The sequence below is a fragment of the Antechinus flavipes genome, chromosome 1 (assembly GCF_016432865.1).
Source record: "Antechinus flavipes isolate AdamAnt ecotype Samford, QLD, Australia chromosome 1, AdamAnt_v2, whole genome shotgun sequence".
Classification (NCBI taxonomy): Eukaryota; Metazoa; Chordata; class Mammalia; order Dasyuromorphia; family Dasyuridae; genus Antechinus; species Antechinus flavipes.
In genome coordinates, this window is record NC_067398.1 from 176,471,771 (window position 1) to 176,491,471 (window position 19,701).

A 19,701-nucleotide genomic window follows, 5' to 3' on the forward strand; every position below is an offset into this window, starting at 1 on the left:
TTATACAATGCTATATGTCATATAGTATATTAATATATTAAAATTGTATCATATAATTATGTAATATGGTATACAAATATATAATAATGATATTATGCAATTGATTATAATAGCACAGGGTAAAAAACACTTTGTAAATCTTAACACACTTGGTAAGTGTTAACTGTTGCTGTTATTATTATTATTGTCTTCAAATATTTTAGGGATTTTTCAATGTGAAAGAGGTTATATTTATTTTGCCTGGCTGAAGATAATACCTAGATTTGAAGAGTAAAAGTTATGATCAGCCAAATTTGAACTATATTAAAAGCAGTACCCAACAATGACAGGTGTCAGAACTAAAAGTAGCTATCTTGGGAGATGATAATGTTAAAAATGATATAAAACGTTTTATACACATAATCTTCTTTGATTCTCCAAGCAGCCCTGATATAATGTACTATATATATATATATATATATATATATATATATATATATATACACACACACATTATATATATATATATATATATATATATAAAGTATTTATTCACATACATACATATATACACACAAATACAAGGAAACAAGTGAAGAAGGTAAGTGATTTGCTCATTGTTTCACAGCTATCTAAGTAAGAATCATAGTAAGAATCACTTTTCAGTTAGTGAATTCTCTTTCACTGGAAATACTTAGGCAGAGCTTAGTTGATTATTTGGTGGGGATGCATTATAGAAGTTACATGCTTTACTTATGAGTTGACCCCTAAAGTCCCTTAAATTGATTTTCTGTAATTCTCTGACTACTTTTCCTCCACTAGATTCCAATAAACCATAATTAGTCAGATCTTTTCTCTTAATAATCATAAACAGCTAGCATTTATAAAGCTCTTTAAGTTTTACAAAGCACTTTACATATGTTATAACCTAAATGATTCTCACAAAAATCTGGGGAATAAGTGCTATCAATAGCTCCATTTGGCAGAAGAAACTGAACAGATAATGGGGAGGTGGCTTGCCTAAGACTAAGTGTATGAAACCAGTTCAAATTATGTTTTTCTGACTCCAAATCTTACTTCTAAGGCCAGATTTGAATTTGAGAAAGTCATCTATATAGGGTATCTCCCCATCTCCTCTTACTTTTAAATTCTCCACAATTTGGCTTCTGATGCCATTGTTCAATTGAAAATGCTCTCTCCAACATTACCAGTGATTCTTTAATTGTCAAATCTGATGGTCTTTCTTCAATCTTCACCCTTTGTAATTATTTGCAGCCTTTGACACTGTCAATCATCCTGTCTTCCTGGGTAGTCTCTCCACTTTAAGTATCCATGGCACTATCCTCTCCCGTTTCTTCTTTTACTTGTTTGACTTCTTACAGTCTCCTTTGCTGGATCTTCATTCATGTCATATGAACCCATGAACTCTCATTATTTGTCCTTTTCTCTTCTTCTTCTAGATTGTTTTCCTTAGTGATCTCTTCTTGTCTCATGGATTCATTATTATCTTTATGTACACATGCTGCATAGAATACTGGCCTCAGACACTAACTGTGTGACCCTGCTTAAAGCACTTAAGTCTATTTGCCTTAGCTTCCTCATCTGTAAAATGAGCTGAAGAAAGAAATAGTAAAACACTCCAGTTTCCTTGTCAAGAAAAGAAATGAAGAATTGAACATGAAGAACTGAGCAGCAAGAACAATGCAAATGATTCTCAGACCTGTATATCCAACTATAATCTTTTTCCTGAGTTCTAGTCTTGTATAAGCAAATGTTTTGGGGACATCTTAATATAGATGTCTTGAAGGCATCTCAAAGTCATCATGTACAAATCATAATTCATTCTCTTTCCAAGTTTTCTATTACTGTCTAAGACATCACCATTTTCCTAGGTACCCAGACTCTCACATCTTGATGCCATCCTTGACTTCTCACTTACATTAACATTATAGATATTTTTGCCATACCAATATCTTGTATATGTCCCTTTCTTTCCATTCACAACCACCAATACAATTCTGACCTCTCTTAACAGGACTATTGCAATTAGTCTTCTGACTAATCTCCATGTTTCAAGCCTCTCCCACTTCAAACTTATACACTATTCGAGAATAAGGTGATTTTCTTAGGGTATATGTTTGATCATGTCATTACCCTAGCCAATTAACTCCACTGAGTCCCTATTACCTCTAGAACAGATGGTGTAGAATCATATCTTTTGACATTTAAATCCCTTTGCAACCTCGCCCCTTTCCACCTCTAAATCCTCTGTTTTGACACTGGTTTTGACGAGCCATTCCTCTCAACTCATTGCCTTTTAATCTGCTGTTCTTCATTTTTGCAATGGCGTTACTTTTGCCTTTTCTAGTCTCCTTTGAGGCTCTACCCCTTCCAAGTAGAGTCACACCTAGGACACTCCTAAGATTATGTTTTCTTGATATATATTTTGAATATACATAATTGTTTGCATGTTATCTTCATCAGATTATAAACTTCTTGAAGGCAGAAATCAAATTTTTTGATGCCTGGATAGAGAGCCTTGAATCTGGGAATACCAGGATTCAAACATTGCCTTGGTCAAATACTGGCTACAGATCTCCGGGCAAGTCCCTAAACTTCATAGAGTTCCAAGCCAGATAGCTAAAATGAGTTAGAAAGAAGGTACATTGGAGTTCCCAATAACAATGAAATATCAGATCTATTCCCTATCCTAGTCTACTGACATGAATTGTGGTATTGGTGGAAAGGGCTTTGGTTTTAAGAAAAAGGACCTGGATATAAATCTTGACTCTGCCATTTAATATCTGTGTGACCTGGAGGATTAATTCTGTTATTGGTTTAAAAAAAAAGGGGGGGAGGGGTTGGATTAGATAACCTCTTCCAATTCTAAGTCTATGATCCTTTAATATGTACAAGTCATCGTACCAAGATGAAAATCCCTACTCTTGAGCCCTATTTTCAAAAAGCTTGCAATATAAGAGGATTCCACTATGTATACAAATAAAAGATTGTATAGTGTGTCCCAAAAGTCTCAGTTCAAATTTAAGGTACTTAAGCTTAAGGTTGCACTAAGATTTCTGGTATACCCGGATAGGAAATAAAGGCAAAAGGAGAGAAACAGACTGAAGTTCCTAAATTATATTTAGCTTTGGGGTTATAGAAGACTTCAGAAAATTGGTGGCACCTGAGACTGGGCAATGATGGAAGACATGAATATGGTAGAGAGAGAAGCAGGGAAAGAATACATTTCAGGGATGGAGGATGATAGCTTTTATGAATGGTCAGGAGAGTCTGGTTAAGATTGGGGATCAGTGCTCCTTACTGGCAAGGAGACTGCACAAATAAGAACAATCTGTAAAGAGAAGATGGAAATAGATTTTGGTGAGGCAAGGGTGATGAGTTGTTTTTTTTTTTTAAATCCAAAAAACTTCTCTGTTCCACAGAGTCACTGAAGGTCTGTGAGCAAGGGAATGACATGTTTTTATTATTGTTGTTCAGGTACCTCCAGCTCTTCATGATCCCATTTTGACATTTTCTTGGCTAAGATGCTAAAAAAGGTTTGTCATTTCCTTCTCTAGCTCTTTTTACTGATGAATAAACTGAGGTAAACAGGGTCACACAGAGAGTACTTGTCAAAAGATCAGTGTTTGAACTCAGGATGATGATTCTCTTTAACTCTAAGTCCAATACACTATCTATTGCACCACTAAACTGCATGGTTAGAAATGAACATTTTTAAGCTTAAGCTGATGGTTGGGTAAAGGATATGTTAAATAGGGCAATCATATCCTTAGAAAGCCACTATTTTGTTCTGCTTTTTAAAATATAAATGTATCATCTCCTAAGCAGCAGAAAAGCAATTTACTATTTTGAAGCCTTTTGGACCACTATTATTTATAATGAATAATAACAAGAGTTAACAAAATATAGCATTTCCTCAATGCCAGGCATCAAATGCTAAAACACTTTATAATCATTATATAATTTGAACCTTATTACAACCCTGAGGAAGGTACTATTATTATTCCCATTTTATAGATGAGCACTAAATGCTAAAGCCCTTTATAATTATTATGTAATTTGAACTTTATTACAACTCTGAGGGAGGTGCTATTATTATTTCCATTTTACAGATGAGGAAACTGAGGCCATCAAACATCTGATGACTTGTCCAGGGTCACACAGTTAATAAGCATATAAGGCTGGATTTGAAATCAGATCTTACTGACTCCAGGTCCAGCTCTCTATTCACTGTGCCATCCAGCTGCCCGCTGAGTCTACTAGAGTGAGCTTATAAAACCACATAGACATTTATAGCTCTTGAATCATAGAAAGGATTCTCTCCCCAGGACCATAGAAACAAAGGATGTTTTTTGAATTTACTTGGATTTTTTAGCATTCGTTTCTATAGCTGTACCACTCTGGTATCATTAATTTTGTCTAACCTAGGTTGTGTTTTGTCTCCATAAATGGGTTGTAAATTTCTCTACATCTGCTTCTTTTGTTTCCGTTACTGTATGCATTATAAGCTATGTACACAGTTGGCATTCAATAATGTATACCAAAGGAATGAGCAGTATTCTTCACAATACTGAAGAATGTTCCGAATGGTGCTCTATGTAAAGGAAACCATTTTCTGTATGTAAGGTGGGGGGTGGTTAAGTAAATTTGGACCGTTGAGCACAATGGAGAGGGGAAAGGCATGGCCCATTAATATCTTCAGAATTCTTATAGCATTTTAATAGCCTTATACACAAAGGTAAATATTCTCTCTTAATGTCAGTAAAGTTAAATGAAATGGACTTCCTTCAAAGGAAATGCTTTAAATACAACAACTGTTTTTGTTTTTTAAACCAATGGATTAAAAATTTAGCACATTTACTAAATCCAACACATTTATATATTGTATCTAAACATATATTCAAACTGCATTCAGAATGGAGGGAAAAAAAAAACAAAAAAACCCGATTGCAGTCTTCTCGTTAAGCTTTTGTGAGTCTTTGTGCCATTGTAACAGTAGTGCTAATTATCAAGCAAAGACATGATAATTACGCAGAGCTTTTTTGTTAAGAGAAGAATCTTTTTCAACACCCACGCACTGCACAATTTCCTCTGACCCTGCAACACTGTCTGTAACATGGCCCAGGAATCTTATATTTCAGTCTGAATGTTTGAAACCGTGTGGTTTTTCTCTTTTTCCTTGTGAATAAACTAATTTGGGGGGTTGGGAGTAAAGGTAATAATCCAAATGGGAAGAGGCATAACAAATGACCCTTCATGCTAGAACTCTTCTGCTATTTAACTCCATTCAGTTATAATTCTTTTATTGCAAATAAACACAATTTAGAATTTTACTTAGTAGCATCAAGATTACTGAAATTTCAAGGTTTTGTTAAATCTACATGAAAACTGATTTCTCAGGGCTCTCCTTCCCCATAAGCAAGACTCTCTATATCTTCTATACAATATCATCAATTTCTATTCAAGTGCACAAATTCAGCCAATGTGACTGATTCTCCCACCTCCATCCCTTTCCCTCTCCTTTCCTGAATGATCTCCATATTCTCCTGTCTAGCTACTTTTAAAGACTGGATAAAGTAAACCTTTGTCATGTTGGAGTTTAATGAAGTCAACAAACATTTATATACTTTATATGCTTATTCTCTGCCCTCCTGGATCACTGCCTTGTTGTGGTGGAGAGGATTGTGCAGCTCACTGAAACTATCAGTTATGACACACTAGACTACCCAAAATGGACATGTCATGTTGGAGACATCTGACAAAAACTGACTCACTTGTGAAGGAAACGGCAAAACACTCCAGTAACTTTATCAAGAAAATCCCATGATCTGTATTGGAATGTATGACATTGGAAGAAAAACCTCTCAGAGATTCTGATGTGCTGTATAGTCAACCGAGTCATAAAGCATTGGACACATCTGAATGAGTGAACAAATAATGTGCCAAGCAATGCATGAAGTTCAGAGGATATTAAAAAATCCCTGCCTTCAAAGAGCTTACAATCTAATGGCAGAAACAATATGGAAACAACTGTGGACAAACAAGGCATATGGAGGATAAATTACAAATACTCAGAGAAAAGACATCAGTATTAGGGAGAATTGGGAAAGACTTCTAGCAGGAAAAATTTTATCTGAGGCTTGAAAATAGTCAGGGAAATCAGAAATTAATTGGGCTGAGAAGGCTAAGTGTGTTTAACTCAGTATAACTCTTAAAATTTTTTTTTTGGTTAATTTTGCTTTAATAATTGATGAAAGTGACTGGCATATTTTCAGATAAATATCTTACAATGCTTAGTCCACGTCATTCTGAAAGTGTGACCTAAAAGCTTCAAAATTGTACCTTTTCTGGGTTCAAAATACTTTGATGATGTTACATTGAAGAAAAAATAACTGCCTCTTTAATATCCTAAAGACTTCCAAATCTCCATTTGTAAAAGGAAATGGAAAATAAGCAGTGTTTAAGTGCTTCTAAGCTGTCTAGGAGGATTGTACAGTCCATTAACTGTATCCTCAAAAAGAGACCTCACTTACATGTTAAACTCTTTAAATCGACCATAGAACACACATGAAACTGAAGTATCTCCCTATATTTGAAGCAAAATGATTGTCTTCTATTTAATTTAATCTTTGAGGAATGGTAAAATTTAAAGAATTCAGTGTTAAAACAGCTAGTTTAGTGGAGTTAGGAGGACCTGAGTTCAAATTTGACTTTAAATGCTTACTTTCTGTGTGATCCTGAGCAAGTCAGTTAAATCTGTTTACCTCAGTTTCTTCATTTGTAAAATGAGTCGGAGAAAGAAATGGTAAATCATTCTAGAATCTTTGCCAATAAAACCCCAAACCGGGTAATGAAGAGTCTAACATGACCAAACAACAAAAATTAAATCTCATTACAAAAATTTTCAAGGAACCAAACAGTTTCCTGTATTTCCTGAAGTTTTGTTGTTGAATTTTATTTAGTATTTCTAAGCTTAAAAACCTTTAATACTTCTAGGATTTGTAATTTCATTAGCATGGGCCTATTAGCTCACTGATGTAAACCTTCATGTCTTAATTTGTTTTCATGAATTCTATGGCCAAAAGCATTTTGGTCAAACTTCTAGTGATGATTTTTTTTTGAATTTAGGAGATGAAGGACATTCTCAGGTTTGTACACTAAGCCTTTCCAGCTTAGTAAGAAATGTTGAAGGTCAAATTCCAAATATATGGCCATTGAGAACTTAATGCTATCTTCACACCAAGATGAAATATCAAAGCATTAAATATTACAGATAAAAATGAGCTATGATTTTGAAAAATGGAAGACTTTGTCTTATAAGTATTCCCTGGCTTTTTTCAAGTCTGAGCTAAAATCCCATCTTTTATAGGAACCCATTCTCAATCTGTCTAAATTCTAGTGCCTTCTTTCTGCTATTTCCTATTATCCTTTATATAGTTTGTTTATACATTGTTTGCTTAATCTTTCCCCTATTATAAGCTCCTCATGGACAGCGATAGTCTTTTGCCTTTTTTTTTTTTTTAATACCACAACACTTAGCTCATTGCACAGAACATAGTAGGTACTTAATAAATTCATATTGATGATTGATTGACATTATACTTTTGACTTGTATATGTAGACAGGAAAAATAAGAATATCATAAGCATGGATAATATACCAAAAACTGATGATTTCCACATAGTCACAAATTTATATATTTACATATCGGAGTAGTGTGGCACAATGTGGATAGAATCAGCTTTGGAATTCAGGAGACCTGTTACATGTTGGCAGCTTGCCACTGGGTGAGTCACTTAACCTATCAATTGCCCAGGCATTTTTCTAAGTTGTAGAAGAATTGCTGTATGCACTATTAGAAGGCATTTCCATACTGGGAGTTCTCTCAGACACCAATGAATTTACAAGTCTACAACAACGATAAAAGTACTCTATACATAAATGTATCCATTTACATTATACAGCTATCTATCTACCTATCTATCCATCCTTTTATTTATTTATCTATTTATCTACACACATATATTTCATGTATACCTATATGTATAGATATACATTTGAACTCACAACACATATAAATAAAATTTCTATTTTCTATTTCTAAGAGAAGCATTAAATATATCAATTTCCTCAAACACAAAGCATTTTTCAGTTAAGTATCAACTTTAAATTTTATATTTGTAGTGACCACTTGAATGATCCCTAAGAACTCTTAAGCACATAATTGTATGAGATCTATTCATAATTTATTTTTGCTTCCCTAAAGTTAATTTTTTTTTGTTTAGTCTTGGAATGAAGAATATTTAAAAGCATGTCATTCATTGCAAACTTCAAACTAACTTTTAATAATAACCATTATTAATAATAAAGTTAAAAAACATTTTTAACTGTTGAAGGGAGGAAGAATGTGAGAAGGAGAGCTATTAAAAACCTTTAATACTTCTAGTATTTGTAATTTCATTAGCATGGGCCTATTATGTCACTGATGTAAACCTTGATGTCTTAGTTTGTTTTGATTAATTTTATTTGAACAAATACTATTATTTCTTTAGTAATGACCGAGACTAATTATGGTAGGAATGACATTTACTTTGATCAAAATGATATTTGTAAATAAATTTTTCAAAATATTCTAGGAAAACAGGAAAATAACAAGATCCAGTAGAAGATGGGTAAGAAGAAAAACTCTCGTCTTTTACTTTCTTCCCTTAATATTTTTTGCTCATGAAGGCAAACTCTTAGGATTATTTAATGGTAGGTGATTCAAAACCATTTTGAATCTCAAACACAGGGTGCGCTGAACAACTGTAAACAAGTTATAATAAAATTTTGTTATACTTGCTGTTGTGTCTTAAAGTTTAGTAATATTTGCTTTAACCCTTTCACAGTCATGTACATTTCCTCATGTTATCTGCTCCTCTCTCCTTTTCACTTCTGACCTTGAACAGACTCTTCTGTTTCCCATTAAACATTCAGAAAATGAATATCACTTTCAGGGCCAGCTTAGGCATCATCATCTCTTCTACAAAGTTTTCCCCAATGTATGCCTCTCTTTTAAAATTTCTCATACTATTCTTTTTTTAACCTCCCCTCTGAATTGAATCATATACTAACTTGCATATTATAGTTATTAATGATATATCATCCTCCTTTTAGATTATAAGATCCTATAAAAAAAGGACTAAGAAATCCTAAACATGCCAGAAAACGAAAATCCTTGTGCTGAAAATCTGCCACATTATTCTTAATGCAATATATTAAATCGGAATTAATTTCTGTAAAAAAATTCTTTGCTACAACAATCATTTAGAATTATTTCTTCATGAACTATCAGATCTTGAATGTGTGTTCAGGTTTCACAGAAGTGGATCAAATAATAGAATTTAAAATGAATAATTTTCTCTAGCATTCCAACTATAGGAATAAGAAAAAAAAAGAGATAAACAGATCAATCATAACAGCATTAGTTTTAAGTAACTCTCCTCTCTCCCCCCCACTATTCTTGACATAACTACATTCTGAAAAGAGAATTAAGTACTGCAGTTCAGAAGCAATATAAACATTTGGTGAGTTGTCCTACAGTTCTGTCAAAGCTTTACTCTCATAAAGCTTTAATTCTTACCTCAACAATGTCTGAATTTGTTCGGCTCTCGTGTGGCTCATTGTACTCCGTGTATTTCAGCAACACTTTGTCCATGTCCGTGCTGGCATACTGAAACAGTTTGTTGGTGCTGTTAAAGATGATTAGCGCAATCTCACAGTCACATAGAACACTCAGCTCATAAGCCTTCTTCATTAACCCAAATTTCCTCTTCGTAAATGTCACCTGAAAAAAAAGGAGGAAAAAAGTTTGTCAAAAATCATGTGTTTTTTAAAGTATTCTTTTCTTTCTTAAAACAATGACATAGCTGCCATACTCTCCCAAACACTTTTATATTCAGAAAGGAAGCAAACACATTCCAAACTGTATTTTAGCTAAGAATATAAAAAATCTGTGGGTCCTAAACATAAACATATATATATATATAACTTAATGCATCATTTGAAAGTCACATGTTTTTATGAAGGCAAGCAAGGAAATTTTTGTTATTTCACAATCTAATGTCCTACCTTTGGAACCATCCATTTACAAAATTTCATTTCAGAGTATCAAATATTTTGCCCAAATATATCATTTCATTTAATCTCTCTTCCCTTCTTTTGTCTACCCTTGTTTTGCCTTCCCTTCCTTTCTAAAAGTTTCATATTTTAAAAGGCTTGCATTCCAAAAATCTCAATTTCTAACTCTGGCAGAAACTATTGTTTTTTTTTTTTTCCCTCAGGCTTTTTTGGTAAGCATCAAATTAGCTAATTTGAAAGTTAAAATTCAATTTCTTATTTATTTAGTTCTATGATAAAATTGAAGCCTGACCTCAGAAATAATTAATTGTGCATTGTACAATGGGAACAACTCTGACTTTGGAATTAGAGGTTGTGGGTACAAATTCTGCCACAAACACTTTCTTCTTAGTAATGTGTTTGGCAAGTTATTTAAATTCCTGAGACTCATTTTTCTTCTCAGGAAAGTGATAGAGTAGTCTTGAATTATCTCTAAGATCTCTTTAGCTCTACATCAGTGATGTCTTCTGATAGTCACAAAATCAGGATTTAGGAAAGATCTTTAGACAAAATTAAAAAAAAAAAAAGAAGCAACAGTTCTGTTCTCCTCAGCACTTCTGGCCTAATCAGATACATAACTGTGGCAGTATCTTTGACTCTTTTTCATCACTCACTCCTTTATTCAATGTTTCAGCAATTTCTATTATTTCTTCTTTCAAAATATCTATGATTTACCTTTTTTTCTTCCATTTGTACTGTCAGTTCTTCAGTCAGATCTCCATAATCTCATTTTAAGATGACTAAAGCTTTCAACTTCAATGATGATCAACTTTCTAACTGATCCTTACCCCTACTTTCTCTTTCCTTCAATTAATAAAAAAAAAGTTACCAAAAGTAATCTAAATTTTGCTTTTTATCACATTACCCTTCCCACCTTATTAAACTCTTCAAACTCCGTTTTATTTGCCATTTCTAGTTCAAATTCTTCTGCCCTGTCTTCATTATCATCATAATTCTTTCTCTTTTCTGGAAGACCCTTCCTTTTCCTCTAGGACTATTCAAATTCCACCTATCATCAGGGCTTAGGTCAAGTTTCATGCCTTATAGGAACCCTTTTCTGACCACAACCTCACATGTTTTATTTCCTATATCCCATTGTTTTCATTTTTTCTTAATTTTACTTTTTATACCAATTCCTCCATTATCTAGGTTGCTTTTATTCTTCCTCTTGTTGACCTCATGACCCCTCAGTCTGGTTCATTAACTTCTTCATATCCAGAACTCTATCTCTAATCAATCACAACTGAAGTGGTCAGACTTTAGACTATGCCATCACCTATAATTGCCCTTCCACTCAGATCCAGAACTCTAAAAACCTATTCTAATACAATAAACTTATCATTTTTTTTACTCTCATCTTTGCTTTACTCATTCTAAGTCTGTTCTTTACTCTTCTTGTGACTTCCTCTGCCTCCTGTGCCTTGATTCCTCCTTATTATTCTAGCCCATCATCTCTATTATTGCTTTACTTTATCACTTTGAAAATCTTGACTTTATGGTTAGCTGCCTCAGTAATGCATTGTCTTTTGCCCTCACATTTATTGTTCTTTTGAAAGTTGGAATTTGGTTCCCTTATACTATCTGCTTCTCTGCTCCCATTTTATAGCATGATTGAAGGAAGACACTAAACCGTGCTATGCTGATGATATATACTATAAATTTATGTTTTCTGATCTGCTTGTTGCCTTCTAATTCTTTTTATTTATGTTTTAATGACTCCCTGAAACATTTGTTCTGTTAGTCATTCCCTCTTTCATTTCTAATGTCCTTTTTACTTTTTATCTGATCACCTTAGCAAATAAAAAACCTTCCCTAACTCTGTTCTCCTCTATTTAACCCTATCATTTTTAAAAATGGGAAAACTAAGGCACAAGTGGTTTAGTGACTTGCCTATGGTCACATAGGTAGTAAGTGTCTAAAGTTGGATTTGAACATAGAGATCTTCTGCACTTCAAGCTTAGGGCTTTATTCCTTTCTCTTCCTCAATTAATATCAAGTTCTCTTATTCTACTTCCACATCTCTCTATTCACTCTTTATTCCTATATTAACCTTTACAATTCAGCTCTATGTCACCCCCTAATTGTGTCACTTTGCCTTTTTTCATTGCTTTTTTTCTAATTTATCCTTTCTACATCTGCCAAAATAACTGTTCTTTTGCATAGATCTGATAACCTGTGTTGCTTATCTTTTCAGAAACAATAATTTAAAGTTAAAAGCAACAATAACAACAAAGTAGGCTGATATTTAAAGCCCTCTATATCCATACTGACCTATCTTTTCAGCTTTATTTCCTATTACTCTCTTCTTTCTCTTTATCTTCCAGTTAAATTAAACTGCTTCCTCCTTCATGGACCACCCCATACTCCCCTGCCTGTGTATTTGTTTAATAAATGTTCAGTATTTGGAATACATATGTCCTTCCTTAACTCATCTTTGAAATCTTCACATCTTTCAATGCTCAATTCAGGTGATACCTCCTTTAGGAAAACTTTCTTAGTCACATCATCACCCTTCCCAACCCTACCCCAGAACCCAATCTTCTAATAATATCTTCTTCCTTAAACTTTCTGAACACCTTTTGTTTGCATGTCTTTTATCCTTGTCATCTTTTAACTTTTTCATTTTTATTTATGTATATCATCTCTTGTATTAAACACTCATAAACATACATAAAACAATGTTTTGAACTGGACAAATTCTTATTACATTTAATTAAGTTGAATTTCTGGATATGCTCCCCTTTTCACTGACTTTGAGAAGTATCAGTATTTTCTTGCTTCCTACTTGTTGAAACTATTAATTTACTTCTAACTGGAGTCTTGAGTCCAATGTCACTCTGAAATCAGTCTTCATCATGGTAGAAGAAATAGAGAAGCTCTTGAAGCCCTTGATGATCTATTAAGCTCAAATTTTGCTGCCACTACCTTCACTTAGATAATAAGGAAAATGATACTCCAAAACTCCCAGAGGGCTTTAAATGGTTTCTTCATAACAAAAATATGATTAAGAAGTATGTGTATTTTTATTCCCACTTTATAGATGATGAAACTGAGGCATAGTGAGAAAAAACCAAGGTGAGAGAGTTGAGTAAATGTTGGAGCTCAATCTCAAACCTAGACTTTCCAGCTCCCAAGCTAGTACTCTTTCCACTAACTGTTGATCTTGATTTATTAATGTCTGGATGCTTTGTTTAGTCTGCTTTTATCTACTGTTTTTCAGAGCCTTTGCTGCTGTTCCTGGAAATTTATTCTCCATTACTTTGATCAGGGTTTCTTACCCCTATTTGCTTGGTCTTTCTGAAATTAGGTTGACTGCAGCATAATACTAAAGTTTCTTAAGCTGTGGTTCATTAGTCCATATGGGGTCATGTAACTTAATGTGGGAAACTGAAAAAACTTTCAACAATAAAGGATTTCTGAACACAATGACCAAAAAAATTTTTTTATTAAAGGTTTTTATTTACAAACCATGCATGGGTAATTTTTTTCAACATTGACCCTTGCAAAACCTTTTGTTCCAAATTTTAACCCTCCTTCCCCCCACCCACTCCCCTAGCTGACAGGTAGTCCAATACATGTTAAATATGTTAAAATACATGTTAAATTCAATATATGTATATATATTTATACAACTATCTTGCTGAACAAGAAAAATCAGATCAAGAAGGAAGAAAAAGAAAAACTAAGAAAGAAAACAAATGCAAGCAAATAACAACAGAGTGCTATGTTGTGGTCCACACTTGGTTTCCACTGTTCTCTCTCTGGGTGTAGATGACTCTCTTATCATTGAACAAGTGGAACTGGTTTGAATCATCTCATTGTTGAAGAGAGCTATGGATGACCAAAAATTAATTCAAAATCTAACACATTACAAGGTGTTTCTAGCAGTGCTTGTCCATGTTTCATCATACAATTTCACGGGTTCTGCACATACAACATGCATATTTTACACTATGCCTGCATGAATGCTGCCAGAATATCCACTCTGATTTGAGATGGGATTGGGTGAAAATTTCTCAGGTAGAAAATGGTCATATGTGGAGAAAGTTTAAGAAGCCCTCTCTTATACAATCTATTTATTTCCACCAGCCTGAGCTACATTTCCTAGACTCTGCATCTGTTTCTTGCTCAGTCTCATTGTAGAAGTCCTGGAGTTGGCGTCAGAGGACCTGAGTTCAAAAACTGGCTTTTCCACTTACTAATTGTATGACTTTGGGAAAGTCAGTTATCTGGAGTTATCAGAAAGACCATCACCTCTATACTTCATAATAAACTCCTTCTCCCCAGTCCATAACCTTTTTTGCCCTCTCTTTTCATGGTATCCTTTGGAACTATCTTCTATTAGATCCCAGTTCAAAATTCTCTTCCTTTCTCTTTCTCTCTTGTTTTTTTCCTAACGTCACCACAACTCTTTTAGCATTATCTCTTAGAATAACTGTCCCATTTCTCATATTCTTTGACAGTCGAGGGCAGTAGAAAGAATTAGCCTTAACTGACTTTCAGTTTCTTTATCTGAAAAATGAAAGTATTGGACTATAACATTTTTAAGGTTTCTTCCAGCTCTAAATCTATGTTACTGTGGAGAATCCTACCCTTCCTCTTTCTCCCTCCCTGCCATAGTTGAATACCCTGTATTACTTGAACCCACAATCCTTACCCATTTGTCTAACTTGGCAAATCTTTCTATACTTTACCCTTTATTTGCCTGAATTTATAGTATTTACCTGCTTCTTCTTTTCTTTACTTGATCTCTCAGGCTTGATAACTGGTCCATGAAATTGAGAACTAATAGACTTTTGCTATGTAGCTAGTCTCCCAGTTCTAGTGTTCCACCTTATTGTTGCTTAAGATTTGTCATCTTTTGTTTCTGTTTTTTAAGTCAATTGGGGATAAGTGACTTGCTCAGGATCACATATCTAGTAAGTGTTAAGTATTTGAAGCTAGATTTTAATTCACGTCCTCCTGACTCCAGGGCTATTGCTGTATCCATTCTACCACCTAACTGCCCCAGATTTGTCATGTTTTTAAGCAAAACTATAACTAGGAATTCCAACGGTATGATATACTAGAGATCTGGTGTATGATCTAATGTGCTAAAGCACATTAGAAACAGGGGTTATGGGAATTGGAATGATCAAAGGGAACAAGGGTAGAGAAAAACATTGTGAACAATTAATTAAGGTGTGTGTGTGTGTGTGTGTGTGTGTCCTGGAGTGATATTATATAATTTAACACCAAAGACTTAGGTAGTATGCAGTGAACTTTAAAAGATAAGAAATAGTTGCTGAATAAGAAAAGCAGAGGGAATATATGAAAGAGGAATTTGCTAGCCTTATGTGTCAAAGAGTTTGAGAAATGAAGCAGCCATTCTCAAAGACAATGCTAAAAGAGATATGGTGTCTCCAGGAAAAATTAGTTTCAGTAATTATAAGAAGATGAAGGGAGGGTGAAGGGAAAACATTTGGATTGAAATGGAGTTTAAAAAAGGAGAATTCAAAGAGATATAGTATACATCTATTTAAAATCTATTGTAAGATATTAAGATAATGAGCCCTATTTGGCTGCCAGTTTGGGACAATGAATACACTAAAAGGAGGAAAAAGTGGTGATTTCTTAGAGCTAATCTATAATATCCTAAAAATTTGGTGGGCACTGGCATGAAAAATATTTAAGAGCATCAGTTATAAATGCTATAAATAATCAGGGGTTTAGATTTTTTCCCCCATGATATAATTTTTTAAGTAAATTAGAGACAGATCTTTTTTTTCCTTTTAAGGTAAATAAAAGTACAAGCTTCACTAATAAAAGATTTGTATTTATTAAATATGCATATAAGATATTTGATTTAAGTGAAGGGAAGATTAACAAAATACTATTTGTCTCCAATTACATGGGAATTGGACTTAGTGCAGTGGTAGAAGGGTTCTAATACATGTAATTTATAAAGTGTTTTAATCTTTTAGAATTCCTAATGCAAGCTAATACTAGAGGTAACCTCTTTCTACCTTGGAATCCCTGCTGGTCATACCACAGAGAATCTGACATTTCTGTGTTACTAATTCCTACCAGCTAGTTTCTCAGTTCAAAAATGTCTTTTATGTGTCTATTTTCTGTATTTTTCTTTGTACTGCATACTAATAGCACACATTCCTTCTGTAACACTATATTTGTAGCTCTTAACAAGATGCTTATGACAAAATATAGATTTGATAATTTCACATCTGATTACATAAGCTACTTCAAAAACCAGTTTATCTGGGCCTAATCTTGTATATCTTTAAGCTCAATTATTACTAATTTCAAAAAGTTAAATGCAGTAGAGTTTATTTTCTTCTTAGAATGAGCAAAAAATAATAGATTCATTATAAATGTCATTGGTACCAAGGTCTTAAGAGTAGAGGTTTATCCAATTTCCTTCAGTTAAAAGCATCTATTAAGCACTCCTTATATGCAAGTCCCAGATACAATTTTACCATAGAGTCTTTCTATTCATCCTTACTTCTAATGTCTTCTTTCTGTCATTATCTTTACTTTAACTTTTATATTTATTTCTTGCCCATACATAGTTGCTTGCAAATTGCCTCCCCCATTAGACTATGAGCTTCTTGAGGATAAGGATTGTTTTGTTGTTGTTTTCATTATTTGTTGTTTGTTTTTGCTGTTTTTTATCTCTGGCACTTCATACAGTTCCTGAAACATAGCGTGAGTTTAAAAATACTTGTTGATCTGAAGAAGAAAAAAAAATTTTTTAGATAAAAAGACTAAAACCGAAGAGGGCAGTGTTAATTGGAGGCCAGATTTTACTGTTCTGTTTATCTGCTGCTCTTTGAAATACTAATGCTCTTCAACTGTTTTCATCTTTAAGCCATTAAGAAGCAACCACTCAGGAAGAGAGGAGGCATTTACTTGAGAATATCTGTACATCAGTATTATTTTAATAAGTGAAATAGGCAACATATCACATGCAAAATATAGACTGTATTGACTCAAAATACTTTAATGTATCTAAAACCACTTTAAATCAGGCTTGGTGACCACGAAATTGTAGATGGACTATCTCCATACTGTATGGTTTCTGTAGAATAGAAACCTCAAAATTTAGCTCGTTAGAGCTTCTGGCCATCAAAGTTCACCTAAGTACTAAAATAACTTTAAAACCAGAGTGTATTTTACCTTTTGGTACTTCTATACATTTAACTTAACCAAATAGACTTCAGGATGGTGCATACTTAATAACACTTATCACAAAATGCAATGCATGTAGTTTTTTTTTTTATTAAAACTGCAGATTGAGTGACAAATATATTAAACCATTTAAGAAAAATCTTCAAATTTTGCTCTTAATTGCTCTAAATTTAATTCAGTATTATGTTCATGTTCTTCATAGCATCTCTCCAAATGTATTTCATAATGCTTTTCCCCATTGTTCATAGCTAGATAAAATTGTTTTTAAGCATTAATGTTCTTAAAGAGAACTAGGATATTACTCTTCTTTTAAAATATGCCACTCAATGACAAAGATTGCAATTCAGAGCTTTTACATTTAAACATGATAATGTACTATAATGATTACATTTTTCATACTTTTACAACAGTTTGCAATGGGGAGAAGTCCATATTTCTGTTTCAAAAATAGTATTTTCAACTTTAGGTGAGCAAAGAAACTGTTTAAGGTAGTTAAGAAGAAAAATGTTTCCAATGTGCACATCAATAAGCCTGCATAGTGACAAGGAGTAAATCCAATAATGTATAAGTGAGTAGTATAATTCAACAAATTTTATTTTTCAATTCTGATAGCTTGAAAAAGTTAGATATGTACTAAAAATAAAATTAGTCTACAGATATTGACCACCATAAAGTTCCCTTATATCTTGAATTTGAAAAGCTTCAGATGTAAAGGTGACCCAGTAGTAAATATTTGGAGTATGAAATTTAAATCTTCCTAAGTAATAAATTCAGCATTTAGTTTATGCCTATACCAAGTCCTAAAATAAGGCTTTTCAAGAGGAAAATTGGATATAAATCAGACTTATGCACTTTTGAGGTTGAAAGCATAAGCCACATTCCTTAGGTAATTGCTGGAATGCATCCACAATTATAAAGAAGCAAATAAAATGATAATGTAGAAAATAAAGATAATTTCCAAATGGTATATTTCCTGATAAATAGTATTGAAAATCCCAGTGCTTAAAATGAGGAGTTTCTTTATTTAACCTTTAAGTAAATATTAGTTATTTAAAATAAAATTTTCTTTAAGCAGTATAGATATATTCATAATTTTAGTAGATACTGATGATTTTAATTGCCTTTTTTATTTGTTTAATAGAACTTTTGACTTATAAAGTGACATATACTTTTTAAGTCAGACTCAGGCAAGGAGAGAGTTAAGATATTAAATGTATTTTTTTTTTGGAGAAAGTTGGGAATTAATTACTGAAAGAGAATTTCTTGTACTTTCTACCTCTGTCTTCACTATATTTCATGTGCTAGGATTTTTAGAAATAATTTAAAGTTCATTTCTACAATACGGATTGCATATTACTTGTATGAAGAGTACTAGTTTAGTCAGTGGGAAAAATATAAAGTTCAGACTATTCATTCTTTTCAACATATATTTAATGTATGCCACATGCAAGTAACTATGCTCGGTTCTGCGGATACAAAGATCTAAGGACACTGTTTATATTCTCAAGGAGGTAACATTCTAATGTGCAGTAATTCATCATATACATAGTTAAGAGAAAGCACTAAAAACTGGATATAAACAGGGAAGGCGTCATGGAGGAGGTGCAATCTCAGTTAACCCTTGAAGCAAGAGAATTATTCTAACAGATGGAAATGAGAAGGAAACATTTTAAGCATGGGGAGGCCAAAGTAAATGTAAGAAAAAAAATGAGAGAGAAGATGGAATGTTGAGTTTAGGAAACAGGAATTCACAAATTGGACTTGTTTGCTAAATAATGGAATTTTAGGTTCATGAATATATATAATATGAAATGATTGGAAAGGTAGAATAGATCCAGATTATAGAGCACTTTAGATGCTTTTTTGGGAAATTTATATTTTATTCTACTGGAGTTTATTGAATAGAGAAAAGATTTGGATCTGTGCTTCTCAAAGAACTGAGAATCAGGTCGCTTGAGAATGTGATCCAGAGAATTTAAGAGCCATCTAGGGCTGAATATTTGAATTAGACTACCAGAAGACAAGTATCAGAAGGTAAACCTCTAAAGGTCTTCATGATGATAAGAATAGAGGGGCAGGGAAGTAAATAGGGACAAGGAGGTCAGTGGGGAGGCTAGTGGTTATGTCATTGGAGAAGGGATGAATATGAGAGAAATTGAAACAGTTGAACTAACTACAATATATGGGCACTGGATGCATTTATCATGATGAAAGAGAGAAGAGTCAATAATTGATAAACCTCAGAATCCTTAACAGAATTCTATTAGTTTGGAGGAAGAAAAGTTGTAGGAGATGATGGAGATCGAGAGAAGATGATGGACATATTGAACTTGGAATTCTGATGTTGAATCTGGAAAG

General features: G+C 33.2%; 1 protein-coding gene across 16 annotated transcripts in view; it reads right to left on the reverse strand.

Annotated features, from left to right (window-relative positions):
- MEF2C (myocyte enhancer factor 2C) overlaps positions 1 to 19,701 on the reverse strand; it is a 211,104-nt gene that overhangs the window by 84,309 nt on the left and 107,094 nt on the right. For all 16 annotated transcript variants that reach the window (XM_051993351.1, XM_051993423.1, XM_051993334.1 and 13 more), the window contains one exon: positions 9,623 to 9,826. In XM_051993351.1, the coding sequence (XP_051849311.1) occupies positions 9,623 to 9,826 (204 nt within the window). The remainder of the gene's footprint in view (positions 1 to 9,622; positions 9,827 to 19,701) is intronic.